The sequence below is a fragment of the Callospermophilus lateralis genome, chromosome 15, assembly GCF_048772815.1.
Source record: "Callospermophilus lateralis isolate mCalLat2 chromosome 15, mCalLat2.hap1, whole genome shotgun sequence".
Classification (NCBI taxonomy): Eukaryota; Metazoa; Chordata; class Mammalia; order Rodentia; family Sciuridae; genus Callospermophilus; species Callospermophilus lateralis.
In genome coordinates this window covers 69,634,256-69,651,409 of record NC_135319.1, presented here as the reverse complement: position 1 = coordinate 69,651,409, position 17,154 = coordinate 69,634,256, and the positions used below count along the sequence as shown (strand labels likewise).

The following is a 17,154-nucleotide window of genomic DNA, read 5'->3' as shown; positions in this document are numbered from 1 at the left end:
AACATTTTACAAATAAGACTACCAAGTCAAGAGGCAATTTGGCTTGCTTATAGTGTAGAAAAAAGGAAGTCTTTCCTTTCTGTTTTTAGGTTTGTGGGTGAGACCCATATAACAAAAGACAGGTTAGCAAGAGAAAAGCATACAAATTTGTTTAATATAAGTTTTATATGAAATGAGAGCCTTTATAGAGAAATGATGACCCAAGATGCTAGTAAACCTGTATATTCTTTATGCTGGATATGATGAAAAATCAGTCATGAAAAAGTATGATTGGATGAAGGGGATATATCCTAATGATTATAAACTGGGTCTGTTCAATTCTTCTCTGTGCCTTGGAGATAGGATATTTCTTTCCTCCAGGTACAGGAAGTGTACCTATCAAATGAGGGTCTTAAGGAAAGGTCAGAAAAATTATTCCTAAGTTTTATGACATGTTTCAGGGGAGAAGGTAAGAGTGACCTTCTTCTGTTTTCTAAAATGTCAAGGTGCTATATTTGGGGGATAGTGTGTCCTGAACCCCATCAGCAACTAGCAGCTGACTTGTTAAAATGTGTAGCTGGTATTAAACTCAGTTCAGTTTCCATTTTTCATGCTGCTTCCAGCTTATAGAGGTATAAAAATTGTCTCAAATGAGATATGAATGATAAAAGCCCATAAATAAAAAGGATCAGTCTTCATTTTTTTCCAAAAACAAAAATCCTGCCTAGAATAAAAATGTATTTTTCTTGAAATTGAATGTAATCTTCATTTTTAGAATATGGATAGTTTTATGAAGTTTTTCTTTTGCTTGGTTTTTAAAAATAATCTTCAGGAAAATAGAATCTCTAGTTTACTATATAAATACTTTTTTTGAGATGTTGTTAGGAATTCTAAAATTAAATTGTGTAGGGAGATGGGATTGAAAAATATATTTTAGACCTGACTACTCCTTTTGGATTTTTGCTTTCTCCAACTCTCTAGGCCATATCATTAGCCATTGGGGATGAAATCCAATTATCTCAAACCCAAGTACATTTTGTTGCCTCCAGAGTGTGGGAGAGATATCAGAATAAAGCTATTAAGAGTACCAGGGAAGAAATTAAAAGAAACTAACTCTGGGTGTTGGCAAACCAGCAGGGTTATCCTGGTGCTAGGAGAAGCATCTCAGGACTTTTGATTGCTACCCTCTGATAAGTACATAGAACACACACTCTTATCTTGTTTTATTGTTATTGGAATGGACTCAATTCACTTGACATTTAAATGAACATTTTTGCATGATGTGTTTACTTGGACTGTAGTCCAGGGAGCTTATCATGTTTCTGTCAGCAATTGTATATCCTCACCTAACTACTGGCATTAGAGGCATTTAGAGGAGTGAGAAAAACAATCTAAAGTAAGAAATTATGCAATATTGGTTTGTCACTATAGACATCTTAAGTCAGAACACTTTCCTCTTTCTCTCTTTAGTGGTAAAATACACATAACATAAAATTTATTATTTTAAGCCATTCTCTTTTTTAAAATATTTTTTGGTTGCAGTTGGACACAATACCTTTATTTTATTTATTTACTTTTAGGTGGTGCTGAGGATCAAACCCAGCGCCTCACATGTGCTAGGCAAGTGCTCTACCGCGGAGCCACAACCCCAGCCCCTATACCATTCTTAATTATACAATTCAGTGGCATTAATAACATCCACAATGTTATGCAGTGCTCACTAGTGTCCATTTCCAGAATATCATCCCAGGTTGAACCACTTTACCCATTCATTAAGCATTAACTTCCCATTCCTTCCTCTCTCCCCAGCCTCTACTCTGCTTTCAGTCTCTGTGAATTTGCCTATTGTAGATGTTTCATAAAAGTAGAATCATAAGTATTTATTTTTGTTTCTAGCTTAGTTTTCTCAGTATGTTTTTAAAGCTAGACCATATTGTAGCTTGAATCAGAATTTAATTCCTTTTTTAAAAGGCTGAATAACTATTCTATTTGTTGTATATTACTACTTTTTGTTTACCCATGCTTCTAATATTGGACATTTGGATTATTTCTAAATGCTCTGAAAATGGATTTATAAGTATCTGTTGAATTCTTGCTCTCAGTTCTTCTAGATAAATACCCAGGAATGGAATTGCTGGATCATGTAGTAATTCTTTTTTAAATTTTTGAGAAACCACCAAATTGTTTTGCCCAGTGGCTGTAACATTTTACATTTTCACCAGCAGTGCATGAGCGTTTAATTTCTCCATATCCTTGGCAACACTTGTTATTTTCTATTCTTTTTTTTTGGTCATTTTGATGATGGGTATAAAATAGTATCTGTTGTGATTTTGATGTTTCCCTATGTCAGTCTTTTCATGTGCTTGTTGATCATTTGTACATCTTGTACATTTGGAGAAATGTAAAAATTCCAAAAAACTTTAAATTTTTTTTTTATGTACAAAGAGCTAGCATGTTCTCTTTTATTGGGTGGCTGTCTTGGGCAGTGCATTCAAGGAAGGTCACTTAGTCCAACTTTTTTTTTTTGGTGGGAGGAGTACTGGTTATTGAATTCAGGGGCACTCAACCACTGAGCCACATCTCTAGCCTCTTTTTGTATTTTATTTAGGGACAGAGTCTCACTGAGTTGCTTAGTGCCTTGCTTTTGCTGAGGCTGGCTTTGAACTGGCGGTCTTCCTGCCTTAGCCTCCCCAGCCGCTGAGATTACAGGCTTGTATTTCCTTCTCTCCTACGGGCTCACTTAATCCAACATAATGAAGCCTATATCCTTCCTGTGCTGACAGAAACACTGTTGGCCCATGTTGAGGCCATATTTCTGGATCAGACCCCTGGATCAGACTGCTGGTTTGAGCATAGGCTGCAAGAGAGAGAACCCTGGTGAAGTTTTCACCGGTGGCTCCAACAGAGCTGTTGGCAACCCATCTTGCTTTCAAGAGTGCAGCGAGGCAAAAGCGAAATGTCATTTTTGAATTGGGTTGACTGTTATTGCTGAGTTGTAGAGCCTCTTTAAACATTTTGGATATTGCCTGGTGTGGGTACATGCCTGTAATCCCGGCTACTTGGGAGACGGAAGGAGGAAATTCAAGTTCAAAGCCAGATTGAGCAATTTAGTGAAACTCTGTCTCAAAATAAAATGTAAAAGAGCTGGGAATGTAGTTCAGTGGTAGAGTACTTGCCTAACATGTTCAAGGCCCTGGGATTCCAATCCTTAATACCATAAACAAACAAAAATTCTGGATATTAATCCCTTATATATGCTTTGGAATTGTTTGTCATTCTGTGGGTTGTCTTTTCACTCCATCTTTATAAAAAATAAATCCACCATATGTACAAGAAGTGCACTTCTTAATAAATAATGAAACCAGTTGCAATGTAAAGTTTTATGTTTGTGCTTCAACATTTCATTTTAAAGAAAGAATAGGGTGCCAGGCATGGTGGTACATCCCTGTAATCCCAGAGACTCAGAATGCTGAGGCAAGAGGATCTTAATTTGTAGGCCAGCCTCAGCAATTTAGTTGGGGGGGGGGGAGAAACCAGAATAAATAGTGATATGTTAAATTAATATGGAATATTAACTAAATTGAACCTACTATGGATAGTGTGTAAATTGATTATATCTATTTAAAGTTCTTTGACAGGGCTGGGGATGTGGCTCAAGCGGTAGCGTGCTCGCCTGGCATGCGTGCGGCCTGCGTTCGATTCTCAGCACCACGTACAAACAAAAATGTTGTATCCGCCGATAACTAAAAAAAAATAAATATTAAAAAATTCTCTCTCTCTCTCTCTCTCTCTCTCTCCTCTCTCACTCTTTAAAAAAAAATAACAAATAAAGTTCTTTGACAAAAATTTTTAAAGGAGTTTATTTGTTGAAAAGTTTGGTATAAACCAAGGAAGATAACTTTTCCAACAAAATGACCAGAGAAATTTTTGTCCTAAGTCATAGAACTTTTTTTATCTTAAAAAAAAAAAATGTATTCAGGGGCTGGGGTTGTGGCTCAGCGGTAGAGCGCTCACCTAGTGTGTGCGAGGCCCTGGGTTTGATCCTCAGCATCACATAAAAATAAAGAAATAAAGATTTTTTTTAAAAAAGTATTCAAGTTATCTTTCCCATGACTTGGGAATTATAGAATTTGCATATTTTCCCATAGGCCTCCAAACAAATTGTCCATATGCAAGAAGTTTGCGTGTAAGGGATAAAAATTCTTTGTATGATTTGAAATAAACACCCTTGACTATTATTTTAAGATTTTACACTTATATTACATTAACATTACTTTTAGGCACTCCTATCATGTATTTAAGCCTGTACTTATTATTCAAGCTTTGATTTCCTTTATGTCAAGTCTATATCCCAGGTAAGGCTTTCATTAGTATTAAATTAATCTCTCTGAATTGCAATAATATGTGGTTTGTTTCTAGATCATTAGGAAATTAAAAAGATTGCTTAATAAAACCCAATTCCATCTTCTCTATTACATGGTAAGTGATAGAAATAATCAGTTACTAGTGTTTATTACTAGTGTTTGTGATTTTTACTTTCTATCACCAATCACAAAGCATTCAGATGTAAGCCATATTTGTGTGTGTGTGTGTGTGTGTGTGTGTGTGTGTGACTAAATGTCTTATGTTAGTTGCATTTAATAAGAGGAACCTTTTTTCTTCTTAGTGTCATGGTCTATTTTTAGTATTGCTAAACTTGTTTTCAAAATTGTTCTAACATAATAACTACCTTCAATTCATTATATCTTTTCTGCTTTCACGTTCTCTGAATATTTGCTTTATGTGTCCAACTGAGGAAAGGACATATGACAATGGAATCAAGCTCTGTTGCAAAAATTTAGGTTAAACCTTATGGATAAAACCTGCTAGGTCTGGGAACACTTCTAAAATCATAAGGACCTTGTGATTCCGTCACTCAGAACATTTTTTCGGTTTTGACAGTCATGTGAAAGAACCAGGTCCCTATTTTACAATATTTTTGACATTGTAGGGGGCCACATCAAGTGACTGTATCAAGGTTTTTATTTTTCCTAAAGTTTATTTTTTTTTTAATCCCCCCCTGCCCCTCAATCCTTCCTTGGGATGAATAGAACAACATTACCTAGGACACTTTGTGAATTTATTTCCACTTACGTTTCCAGTTCATTATGTATCTAAGTTCTGTTTCATTCTTTAAGATTTTGAAGAAGATAGTCAAAACATTTCAGTCAAGAGCTAGATGGGGTTGTGGCTCAGTGGTAGAGCACTTACCTAGCATGTGTGAGGGACTGGGTTCGATTCTCAGCACTGCATATAAGTAAATGAATAAAATAAAGGTCCATGAACATCTTTAAAAACATTTAGATAACTTATGTGGAAGTATCTGACCTAAAATATATGTTAGGTTGGCCGATGGACCCAACTCAGACCATAGGATATAAAAGAATATATGTTTGTTTACTTAATTGGGTCATTATTTTAAAATTGGAGATTATAGGTTAAAAAAAAAAAGAAAACTAGCTTGGCTGTTTTCATACAGTTGGCAATATTTGGCTGTCATTCTCACAGTTTCCTGTTCCCTCAGCTACAGTTGAGTAGCTACTTCTTTCTTCAGGTAAAATGTGCATCCTTACTTGGCCCATTTCACACAGCAGTTCATTTGGTTGACTCTGATGCAGTTTGGAACGTGTTAGATGAATCTGAATCTCAGAAAGTTTATTAGGTAAATTTTATAGTACCTTGAGATACTGGTCATTAAAACGAGTTATCTGTATTAGCTTGAATAAATCTTACAGGTTTTAAGGACTGATTTCCTAGACTGAGTTAATTGGCCCCTTTTCCTTCTCTCTCTATCTTCTTAGTTATGTTACTGATCTTCTAAAACTTATAAATATGTAATTGTATATCCCTGTAATATAACATGAGCTGTATGTTTCTTCAGGCTAAGGAACATGAGATATTTTGTTTCTTGTTAAAAGTAGCTAGTACCTGGTTCACAGATGTTTGTTATGTATACAAATGTTTGTTAAATTCCTCTAACTTTAGAATTGGCATTTGAGTGCCATAATTGGTTTTATTTTTGAAAAAAAAAAGTATTAGCTATATTTATTCTTTTATTACAAGCAACCTTGTTTAAACAGGATTTTTTAAAAAGCAATTATCTCAAAAATTTTTACTTTTTCAGCCTTGCAAGGCCTAATAAGTACAGATTCTTAGAGGAGAAATTTTCGAGCTAGGTAATTTTTTCCTTTTATTAAAATAAACTTTCTAATAATATTCTTATTATTTTTAAACAAATTTTTTAGCTACCATTTAATTTTGTCTTTGTAAGAACTGAAATATTGGCAGTCTCTCAAACTCCGCTTGCTTATTTACGTATCTAATCATTTGGGAACTTTTTTTTTTTTTTTTTTTTAACCTTTTTTACAGTTGTAGATGGGCAGCATGCCTTTATTTTTTAATGTGGTACTGAGGATCAAACCCAGTGCCTCACACATGCTAGGCAAGTGCTCTGCCACTGAGCTATAGCCCTAGCCCTTGGGAACTTATTTTACATTACTGAAAGTGTTATATGGTATATAGGTTTTTTATTTTAAGTAAATAAAATTGAGAGATAATCTTAAACTTTATAAATCTTTTTTAGATCATTTGTGATCTTTTGCCTTTCTCTGTTTTTGTTTTAAGGATTTTCACATGGTTTTGAAAAATGGAAAAAGTTCTCTGGTGCCTGTTTATATGATAATTGGAAAGATTTTATTTAACATTTTCTCAGTGGAAAAAATGTGTTTTATTACCTTTTCTAGTTATAATAGCAGAGAACCAACATTGTATATCCTAATTACTAGAAAGCGCTGATAACTTTTAGACTTAAAGCATGAAAGCATATGACTGTGGGTATTGGATTGGGATTTGTTTTATAAAGGGACTATTAATCGTGGTTTCTTCCAGTTGTAGTGTTTTCAGAACTTTTAGGCATTGCATTTGACCATTTCTACTTTTCTATTGAGTACCCCCACACACACCTCCCAGGAGTTGGAGGAGGAGTCCAACCACATGTTTTCAAAATGTAAATGTCTCTGGGGAAAATGACTCCCTGTAAAGGTATCTTTAAAGTTTCAATATATTTAAAAAAATTTTTTTAATTGTTAGTAGACCTTTTTATTTATTTATATGTGATGCTGAGAATTGAACCCAATGAATGCTTCACACATGCTAGGCAAGCATTCTACCACTGAGCTACAACTCTAGCCCCTAAAGTATCAATATATTTAAAGGATTATGTATGTAACTTCAGCTCAGTATTTTTACTAGACTAGGTAATTTCCTGGATCCTTATAAAAATTATTGTAATAACATTTACTGAGGACAAATATCCACAGACAGAATAAAAAAAACTTTCCCCCTTCTTCCATTCCACATCTAGACATCTGCAGCATGCAGTTGGTTCAAGTCCATATCAAGATGACGGGTTTAGGTGCTAGAAGGTAGAGAAGCTGGTATAGGTAGAATCAACTTAAATGGGTACTTGAAAGCAAGATGGTACTGCTTTGGTTTGTTTTTGTATCCTTAATTTAATCTCTCTCTAGACATTGTTCAATTTTAAACACCATTTACCAGCTGCATTTGTTTTCTATTCTACTAACCTGAAATGTGCTAGAGAAAATAAACTATGACAAATGGATTTATTTTTCTGTTTTCTTTTGGCTTAATATGTCAGGATCAGAATTGGCTTGTATTTCCAGACTCAGGGTGCCAGAAAAAGAAATAATACACAATGCTTAGGCTTATCTTCAAAAACTTTTATTGGCAAATTAGGTTAATTTTAGTGATGATCAGAGGCTTCTAAATCGGAGGGCAGTGGTAACTCCAATAAATACCAATTTCCAAATGGTGTCTCTCTGTTCCAGCCCATCACAACAGTTTTAAAACCAGCTTTTGTTTTTGTTTTTGTTTTGTTTTGTTGCTTTGTTTTGTTTTTTTAACAGGAGAGCCAGTGTAACTCCTTCAAGACTGGAGTGACACACACTCATCTGCATCTGCCTCATGTGAGTTCTCATTTTGGCAGCAGCACTCTGCTAGGCTGGAACCTCTGTAGAGGTTTGCCCTTTATTTTTCTGAAATCTATAAATTACTACACAGTATATCTTGGTGGCAAAGGTAAAAAATGCATGAGAATTCCAAATTTCCCCGAAGGAAGTTTCTGCTCATTCTAAAGGAATATCTCCCTGTAGATTCTTTTTTGTGTGAGCTGCATCTACTCAGAACAAAGACTACAACTTTCATCCCCACAACACAGTTATTTTTGAAGAGCTGTTTTTTGTTTTTGTTTTTTTCCCCCTTGCAGATTATGGAGTAAAGAGTATCTTTAAATGCTCTCAGTAGCTTCAACTTTCAAAGCTTTGGTTGTTCTCTTTATAGTCTAGTTACGTAACCTGAGAACACTCTGTGCTGTCCTAGTGGCTGAAGCAGTCCTCTTTTTTGGACTCTGGCCCTTAAAACAATTTCTTTCTTTGTCTTTGGATATTGAGTAAGTTGGGGGTAGCCCCGAAGACCATCTTAGAGAATAAATAAGCAGTTAATGTGCAAGGTTATACTTACCCTGAAGTTTCAGGGTAGGTTTTGGAACCACAGAAGGTTAACTTTAAGAGTTGAACTTAAAACTCTGCATCATTTACTTGCCACCGTTTTGTAAGAAATTGAAATTAGAGCCTTTTTACAAACTGTAGAGAGGCATAGAGCTCCACAGTCTGAGGTGATAGATACAGTTGCCTACAAATGGAGACTGGCTTTGAAGGGTCTGGTTGATCAGAAAAGGAGTTCTGCTTTTCAATCTTTACTTTTTTAAGGAATAGTGGTACTCTTTAAGCTTCAGGAATTTTTATCAACAAATCAGAAGAAAAAAATATTTACTCCCAAGGGAAAACAGAATAGAACATATAAATTCATGCCCTGAAAAACTTCAGTTCTGCTTCTGAAGTAGTAGTTGTATTTTGTACAGCTATCAGATGATTTAATAACCCAGAGTTTGTATTACTGAATTGGTAATCCAGTAAGCTTATGAGAAAATATCTGTACTTTTGTGGGTCTTACAGCTTAATGAAAAAGATGGTGTTATGAAAATGGAACTTGGACTTTAAGAGATTGATTCCCACCTGAGACTAGATCACTTTATTTTGGACCAGTTGAAAGAAATTGAAGTAGCATATTTCAGCATCCAAGCTTAAAGTTTGATGGTTATGAAATGTATAAATTCATAGCAGTGGTTGTATTCCCCACCATAGAGAGTTTGGGATGAAACTCAGAAATCTAAATTCTGATTTGAGTGCTGTTTGTACTTGGCAGTGTAACTTCAGGTTAGCAGATAGGGAGTTTCTGGGAAGTATCCTGAACTCATTGAGGGAAAGGAAATTTTGAAAGCACTTATTTCTAGGTTGAACTTCTAGAAAATCACCTCAGTTGAACACTTGGATATTCTGCCCCGTGAATAAATGCAGTGTGGCAAATAAATATATAGTGTTTTATTTTCTTATACACTAGAAAAATGGGAAATTGAGATTTTTTTCCCTGTATTTTTTCTCACTAAAAAATTTTCAGTAAATTAATCTGAACTCTTCAGTCCAAATTGTCTCATACACATAGTTTACAATCACAGATTACTCCATCACTCCATAATGATTAACTAGGGAAAATTGGTGATTTAGAGGTGAGCTTGTATGAGGGTGGTTATGATTTATTTTTCATTCTCCATTCTTAATACCACAAATTATCCTCCTGAAAAACTAATAGAAAACATTTTGTACCAATTAATGTTGGTAGGTTACCCAAATTATTTATCTGTACAAGAATTTTATGTCATTAAGTATTGTTTGAAATAACTGGGGCTTTGGTTAGGAAGAAGCAATTTTTGTTTTATGGTAATTTTGTTCAAGTGGGGACAACTGGCAATTGGTGGGAGACATGGCAGGGAAAGCCAGATGAGAAATGTTAGTTTATATTTTCAACCTAACTCAAATTTACATCATTGGGTAGCAGGCCTTAATGGGTCATCAGCTTTTACTCTGTTAACATTTTTGTACATGTAGCACTTCCTTTACTGCAGTGTGTGTCCTACAGATTCAGGAATTCCACACATGAGGTTTTAAGGTGTGTGTATGTGTGTGTATGTTTGTGTTGGGAGGGAGGGTGGAATGGGGTATAAAGCAGGAGTTGAGGGGGAAATAAATACAACCAGCTTTGAAAATGTTTAATCTAGAGTTATTGGCATTGGATTACTATTACCCCCAAAACAACAAAAGGGAAAAATATGACTTCTTTTGGTGTTGTTCTGATGAGATGAAATGCAAGGATCTCTAGAAGCACCTTAGAATTTTTCTTTTAATCTGACAATGTTTATTAAAGGATTTTAAAAGACCAGCTTGCTTTTTTAAAAATTTCAATTTAAAAAACAGATAACTACATCAATATGTTACAAGTTTTAAAGGTACAGAGCATACACAGAGCTCTCCTTCCTTACTTTGTAACATTGCCATTCACTTCCCTTTTTTGGAGACAAGTAGCATTACCAGCTTCTTATATAGTTCCGAAAATATTCTAAAGATTACTTTTAGAAAGGGAAAGTTGAACTGTACTCACTAAAATATTAACACTAACTTGAACAGGCAAACTAATTGCAATGAAAAATCAGTTTGATCCACATCATGTACATCCACAAGAATGGGATCCTAATTGGAATGTGTTGCTCTCCATGTATGTATAATATGTCAAAATACACCCTACTATCAGGTATATCTAAAAGTATCAAATAAAAAAATCAGTTTGAGCTATAGGCTAAGCAGATATTAATAATAGATGGAAGAACTATAATAATATAATAATTGCTGCATTATTGTGAGACTGCAAAAATAGGGTGGATAAGTGTTTAATTGCCACATTTGGCATTAAACAAATTAAACAGGTCTTTATTTTATTTTTATTTTCAGTGCAGCTTACCTATTCCTAGAGACTGATGGAATATTAGTAACCTAAATATTTCATTTGGGAGAAGCCTATTTAAAGGAGCAACATTTTCTTTATGGTGAACTACAATGATAATTCTAAAAAGTTTTTTCATTGTGGAAAATTTCAGACATATACAGTAGTAGAGAGAAATCTCTATAATCTGAAATCCATGCTTTTTGACCTATAATAACAAACGCTCCTTTTTTTACACATGCTTGCAAGTATCCACCCTGCCATAATCATGTCTAATAAAAGAAGTCATGATTCTTTAATATCTAATTCCCAGTTCATATGGATTTCCCTGTTGTCTCAGGCATGTCTTTTTATGGTTGGTTTGTAGTAATTCTTTATAAAATGAAATTTTGAAGCCTATAACATTGTTAGAGCTGACAAAAAACAAGTTAATCTGACAAGTAGAACAGATATATTGATTAAAGGAGTATAAAGCAAATATTAAACCAAATAGGAATTTAATAAATAAACTTTTAAAAAAAAAGCTCATTTTGAAGATTCCTACGTCAATTGTGAACATCACTGAAACCTTTGACAAACCCAGACTTCTCTTATCTACTTTTCTGTTTACTTATTTTCTTACAGTTAATATCACAGCTATATTCTTTTTGCCTTCAGATTGTGAGAGTGAAAGAGTAGATAAAAGAAAAAAAATGTTTAGGTTTCCTGAGAATGAAGGAACTATTTTGAAATGTTTGATACTTCTTTTAACTGCTGCTCCTGATATAATATGAATGATTTCTACAGATTAATAATTGAATTCTCTCAATTAAAGGGGGCTGTGCAGAACATAGAATTTGAGGGGGGGAAAAACCGAAATGGCAGACTGAGGAGGAAGGAAGAATTAGGAAAGAGTAGAAACACACTTGTTTGCCTTCTTTTAATGGGCTGTTCTTTATGCTGACTAATAAGAACCTCCTCTTTGTGCAGTATACAAGTCCCCGGAGTATGAATCCCTTGGCTTTGAGCTTACTGTGGAGAGATTAGTTTCTATTGGCTACCCCCAGGAGCTGCTCAGCTTTGCTTATGATTCTACATTCCCTACCAGGTAATTTTTCAAGATATTTTTATCTTAAGACCACTTCCTCTATCCCTCAAATTAGTAATTCCAAGTTTATCCCTGACTAAAAGAATACATCACATAATACCTTGTTGTTTTGGTTTGGTATTAATTCTAGAATTACCTTTCATATATACTATATCTTCTGTGTTCTTGAATTGAACTCAGTTTATTGCTGTTGAAGATGACCTACTTAGGGATATGAGAAAGCACCTGATGGTGCTTGGCGCAGTGGTGCATGTCTGTAATTCCAGTGATGTGGGAAGCAGAAGCAGGAGGCTTAGAAGATCGAGGCCAGCTTCAGTAACTTAGTGAGAATTGGTCTCAAAAAATAAAAAACACTGTGAATGTAACTCCGTGGTAAAGCGCCCAGGTTCAATCTCTAGTACCAAAACCAATATCCTGATGGGCAGCATCACAGATGGTCCTATCTGTCCTACCTTTGGCTTTTAGAGAGTAGTTATGTGTTTTACTAATACAATTACTGGATACTTAGAGCCACCTTAGACAGTTTGCATTTCTGGATTTGATAGGGAAGATTTAGGGTTAAACTGGGTGTTGTAAGGCATGCCCATAATCTCAGTGATTTGGGAGGCTAAGGCAGCAGAATTGCAAGTTTGAGGCCTGCCTGAGCAATTTAGCAAAACCACATTTCCAAATAAAATATAGAAAAAAAGGGCTGGGGGTGTAGCTTAGTGGTAGAGTGCTTGGCTAGTATGTTTAAGGCTCCAGGATCAATCCCCAGTACTCCCAGTACTGCCCCCTCCCCCCAAAAATTAAAATTACAGAAGATGATATTGCCAGGTGTGGTAGTACACACCTGTAATTTCAGTGGCTCCAGAGACTGAGGCAGGAGGATCACAGGTTCAAAGCCAGCTCAGCAACTAAGTGAGACGCTGTCTCAAAATAAAAACTGAAAGGGGCTTGGGATGTATTCAGTGATTAAATTCCCAGTATGCACCCCTCAAAAAAGAAAGATGATATTTATTTGAAATACCATGATATATATCTCACAGTGTCAAAAAAAAGAAAAATTGGGGCTGGAGTTGTGGCTCAGGGGCAGAGCACTCGCCTAGCATGTGGGAGATCTTCAGCACCACATAAAAATAAATAAACAAAATAAAGCTATTGTGTCCAACTACAATTAAAAAATAATTTTTTTAAAAGAGAGAAATATAGGGCAGCTCACTTATCCCAGGAAATGGAAAGACTATTTTAGAATGATATCAGTTGTATTGGTAGAAATTATAGTTTATACTGTTTGATTAAGCCCTTATTCATAATAGAAAACATTTATGATTACTTATCTGGAATAAATATTTATAATTGCTCTGGGATTTATTTTAAAGATTTTATTTACATACTTTAGCCTCTAAGGTTATATTGTTTTAGAATACACCTAAGTCACTACAAAGCTTGAGTTAGAGGAGGTTGGCTTATGGTGATTGAGTGGTACTATATAAAACTATTGCACATATTACTTTGCATTATCAATGATGCCATTATTTTCACATAGAGGACTTGTCTTTGACACATTATATGGAAATCTTTTGAAAGTCGATGCCTATGGAAACCTCTTGGTCTGTGCACATGGATTTAACTTCATAAGAGGGTAAGTACAAAGAATGTTCAGTCTCTTTCTAGAGTTTGTTTGTTTTTTCTATAGTCAAACAATATGAAAATGACATTGTCTTTCCAGATGAAATGTACTTTCCTATTTATTTTAAACAATTATTCCTGGACTGGGGATGTAGCTCAATGATAAAGCACTTTTGCCTACCATGTGTGAGACCTCAGATTCAATCCCTAGCATGGAGGATCACAAGTTCAAAGCCAGCCTCAGCAACTTAGCTAGGCTCTAAGCAATTTAGCCAGACCCTGTCTCAAAATAAAAAATACGAAAAGCAGGGGAATGGACTGGGGATGTGGCTCAGTGGTTAAACTATAGCAATTTAATAAAGATTTTTAAAAGCTAATACATTGTTTTTTAGCGTTCTAATAAATAGCTTCAGATATTCATACAGTTAAAAAAATTTTTTTAAACATAGGGATAAAAATGAATACAAGGAGGATGGAGTTGTGGCTCAGCAGTAGAGGGCTCACTTAGCACATGCGAGACCCTAGGTTCATCCTTAGCACCATATAAAAATAAATAAAACCAAAGGTATTGTGTCCAACTACAGCTAAAAAAGAAGTACTAAAAAAAATGAATATAAGAAAAGCTGGGCATAGTGGCGTGTTCCTGTATTTCCATCTACATAGGAGGCTGAGACAGAAGGGTCCTTGAGCTCAAACAAGTTTCAAGGTTAACTCTGTTGATCCAGGTATAGTGGCGCACACCCCAGATTCTGGAAGGCTAAGGAGGATCATAAGTTTGAGGGCAGCCTGGGCCAATTTGGTCAGACCCTGTCTTAAAATAAAAATACAAGGGGGTTGAGGATATAACTCAATGGTGGAGCACTTGCCTGGCATGCATGAAGCCCTGGCTTTAATCCATAGTAGTACTGTAAAAAGAAGAAGGAAAAAAGCTTTACTGGATGCTGTATAACTAAAATTCACTTACTTTAAACAAAATATAATTTGCATCTACATTTATTACCCAATAGAGGGAGAGAAAGAGTAATAATATATAAAACAAGGATAAACTTGATTTTCATAATCAGGATATTATGTCACTAATTTGAGTTTTCAACCTGGAAAATAGCAGATAAAAACATTTGGTGTATACAATTTTTTTAGTGAAACATCAGTTTTTTCTTTAAAAAAATCACAATATCACAATTTGACAACTGCTATAATTATGACTTTGTCTTTTCTCTATTTACTGCCTGACACAGTATTTACATACTGACACAGTATGACAGAACAGCAACTTCTATTTTTATTTATCTATTTATTTTGGAGTACTAAGGATTGAACCCAGGGCATTGCACATGCAAGGCAAGTACTCTGTCACTGAACTACATCCCCAGACCTTTTCCATTTTGAGACAGGATCTCCCTAAGTTACATAGACTGGTCTTTAGCTTTTGATCCTGTTGTCTTCACAGGTGTGTGCCACTTCACCTGACTGTTATTCATTCTTGACAGCAGAGTTGTAAATAGAAAGACAATGTCTTTTGGCAAATACCTTTTGTGGTAAGAGGTAGGAGGTAACTGAGTGCCTCTTATCACAAAAGGTACTTGCCAGAAGACATTGTACCAAACTTTTTAAATCTGAGGTCATAGTAGTGTCCCACTTAGAATTTGACCATCTGATATAATACTCTTCAGGTATTATTGACATTACATATGCTCAGAGATGTCCCATATAATATGTACAGAGAACAGTGTGAAATAAACATCCACCTTGACTTATCTGGGCAGGCCAGAAAGGTTATATCCACTGTTCCTTTCATTGGGGTTTTTCAACAGCCACAAATATCAAGAAGCAGGATTTAAACATAAAACATGTAGTACTAGTAACCTAAGCTCTTTTATTTACAAATGTTGTCGCTTTTATTCAGAATACCAATGAGGATGAACCAGTTTTCAAATGTCTGGAAAGGAATTTTTGTATTAATGGAGGGGTAGATAGAGAAGAAAAGCAGTTCATTAATTTAGCTTTACAGTCACATTTACTAATTCAAGATTCACAACCACCTACCTCTCTTCCTCAGTAAAGTTTCCAAGTAGCTCCTCTGGAAACATATTTAATGGTGTTTCAAAAACATGTAATTTATGAGTAAATGCAGAATCATTCAAACAACACACTACAGTTCTTTGAGTCAAAAGGGAAAGTCCTTGGAAAGGAGAAACAAGATGGATAAAATGGGAGAAATGGTTATTGATGGACAGGGCCAAAAGAAGTCAGGGCTTCATCTGGCATCACATGTCTTGCTAATAATTTGGAAATTAATTTTTCAGAAAATTAAGTTATTTTTTAAAAATATTTTTTAGTTGTTGATTTATTTAATTTGCTTATTTATATGTGTTCTGGGGATTGAACGCAGTGCCTCATATGTGCGAAACAAGCTCTACCACAGAGCTCCAACTCCAGCCCCAAAAAAGCTGTTATTTTGTGGGTCACAGAAAGTTAGCAGTAATCTGCACTAAATTATTTTCTTCCTACTCTGAGTGCACTGTCCTACTTTTATGGTGTATTACCTCTCCCTGATTTGATTTTTTAATTTTAAATACATACCAGCATGATTTGATATTTAAATAAAATATAATTTCTAACTGCATATATGTCAATTTGGGTAGTAACTGCCTAATAAATGTTAACTATCTCTGTAGAGGAATTGCTCTTTACTGATAGAACAGTATATTACATTTAAGAAAACTATGTCATCTTACTAAACTTCACTGAGGAATATGTATTGTTATTCCCTTTCCTCTTATTTTTCATTACATAAAATTTGGAAGACTAGAAGATGAGGTATTCTACAAAGTTATTTTTTATTAGGACCTCTTATTTCAGAAGGATGACTAAGAGGAAACTAAGACAGGATGATAATAAAATTTTATATGCCTAACTGGAATTTATGCCATTTGCAGTTAACAAATTGAAGCAGAAATTTACCCAGGTCACTCAGTGTTAACTTTGATTTCTTTTATTTAGATTTGTTAATTTTCATATATTCACTGAGAACTATAATTAATTAATTTATCTATCTATCTATCTATCTACCTATCTATTTATTTATTTATCTGGGTACCAGGGATTGAACTCGGGGTACTTTACCACTGAGCCACATCCCCAGCCCTATTTTGTATTTTATTCAGAGACAGGGTCTCACTTAGATGTTGAGTGCCTTGCTTTTGCTGAGGCTGGCTTTGAACTTGCAGTCCTCCTGCCTCACCCCTCCTGGGGTTACAGGTGTGTCACACCACATCTGGCTTGAGAATTTTACATCTTCATATTTTAGTCTTTGTCTGTTTTAGCTTTTCTGAAATATTTTTTATTAATATTGTTCCCTTCTTTTTCTTGAAGTGTTTCATTTCACTCACAAGCTTCTTGTGCATCTTTAACTTAATTTCTCTTTCACTGACTTTTTCTTTACACCTTAAATATCCTCCATGGTTCCAATTTCAGTTTCTTTATTAGTTTTCATGATTTCATCTATTACCGGTGTATATATGATT

General features: G+C 34.8%; 1 protein-coding gene and 1 pseudogene across 7 annotated transcripts in view; one reads left to right on the top strand and one right to left on the bottom strand.

Moving 5' to 3' along the window:
* Window positions 1-17,154, top strand: part of Nt5c2 (5'-nucleotidase, cytosolic II) — an 88,542-nt gene that overhangs the window by 53,609 nt on the left and 17,779 nt on the right. For all 7 annotated transcript variants that reach the window (XR_013088820.1, XR_013088819.1, XR_013088818.1 and 4 more), the window contains 2 exons: window positions 11,899-12,016; window positions 13,545-13,640. Coding sequence is in view for 4 of the 7 variants with exons in the window: in XM_076835141.1 (XP_076691256.1) it covers window positions 11,899-12,016; window positions 13,545-13,640 (214 nt within the window). In the remaining 3 variants the exon portion in view is untranslated. The remainder of the gene's footprint in view (window positions 1-11,898; window positions 12,017-13,544; window positions 13,641-17,154) is intronic.
* On the bottom strand, window positions 2,720-2,901 carry LOC143381515 (small ribosomal subunit protein uS14 pseudogene; annotated as a pseudogene).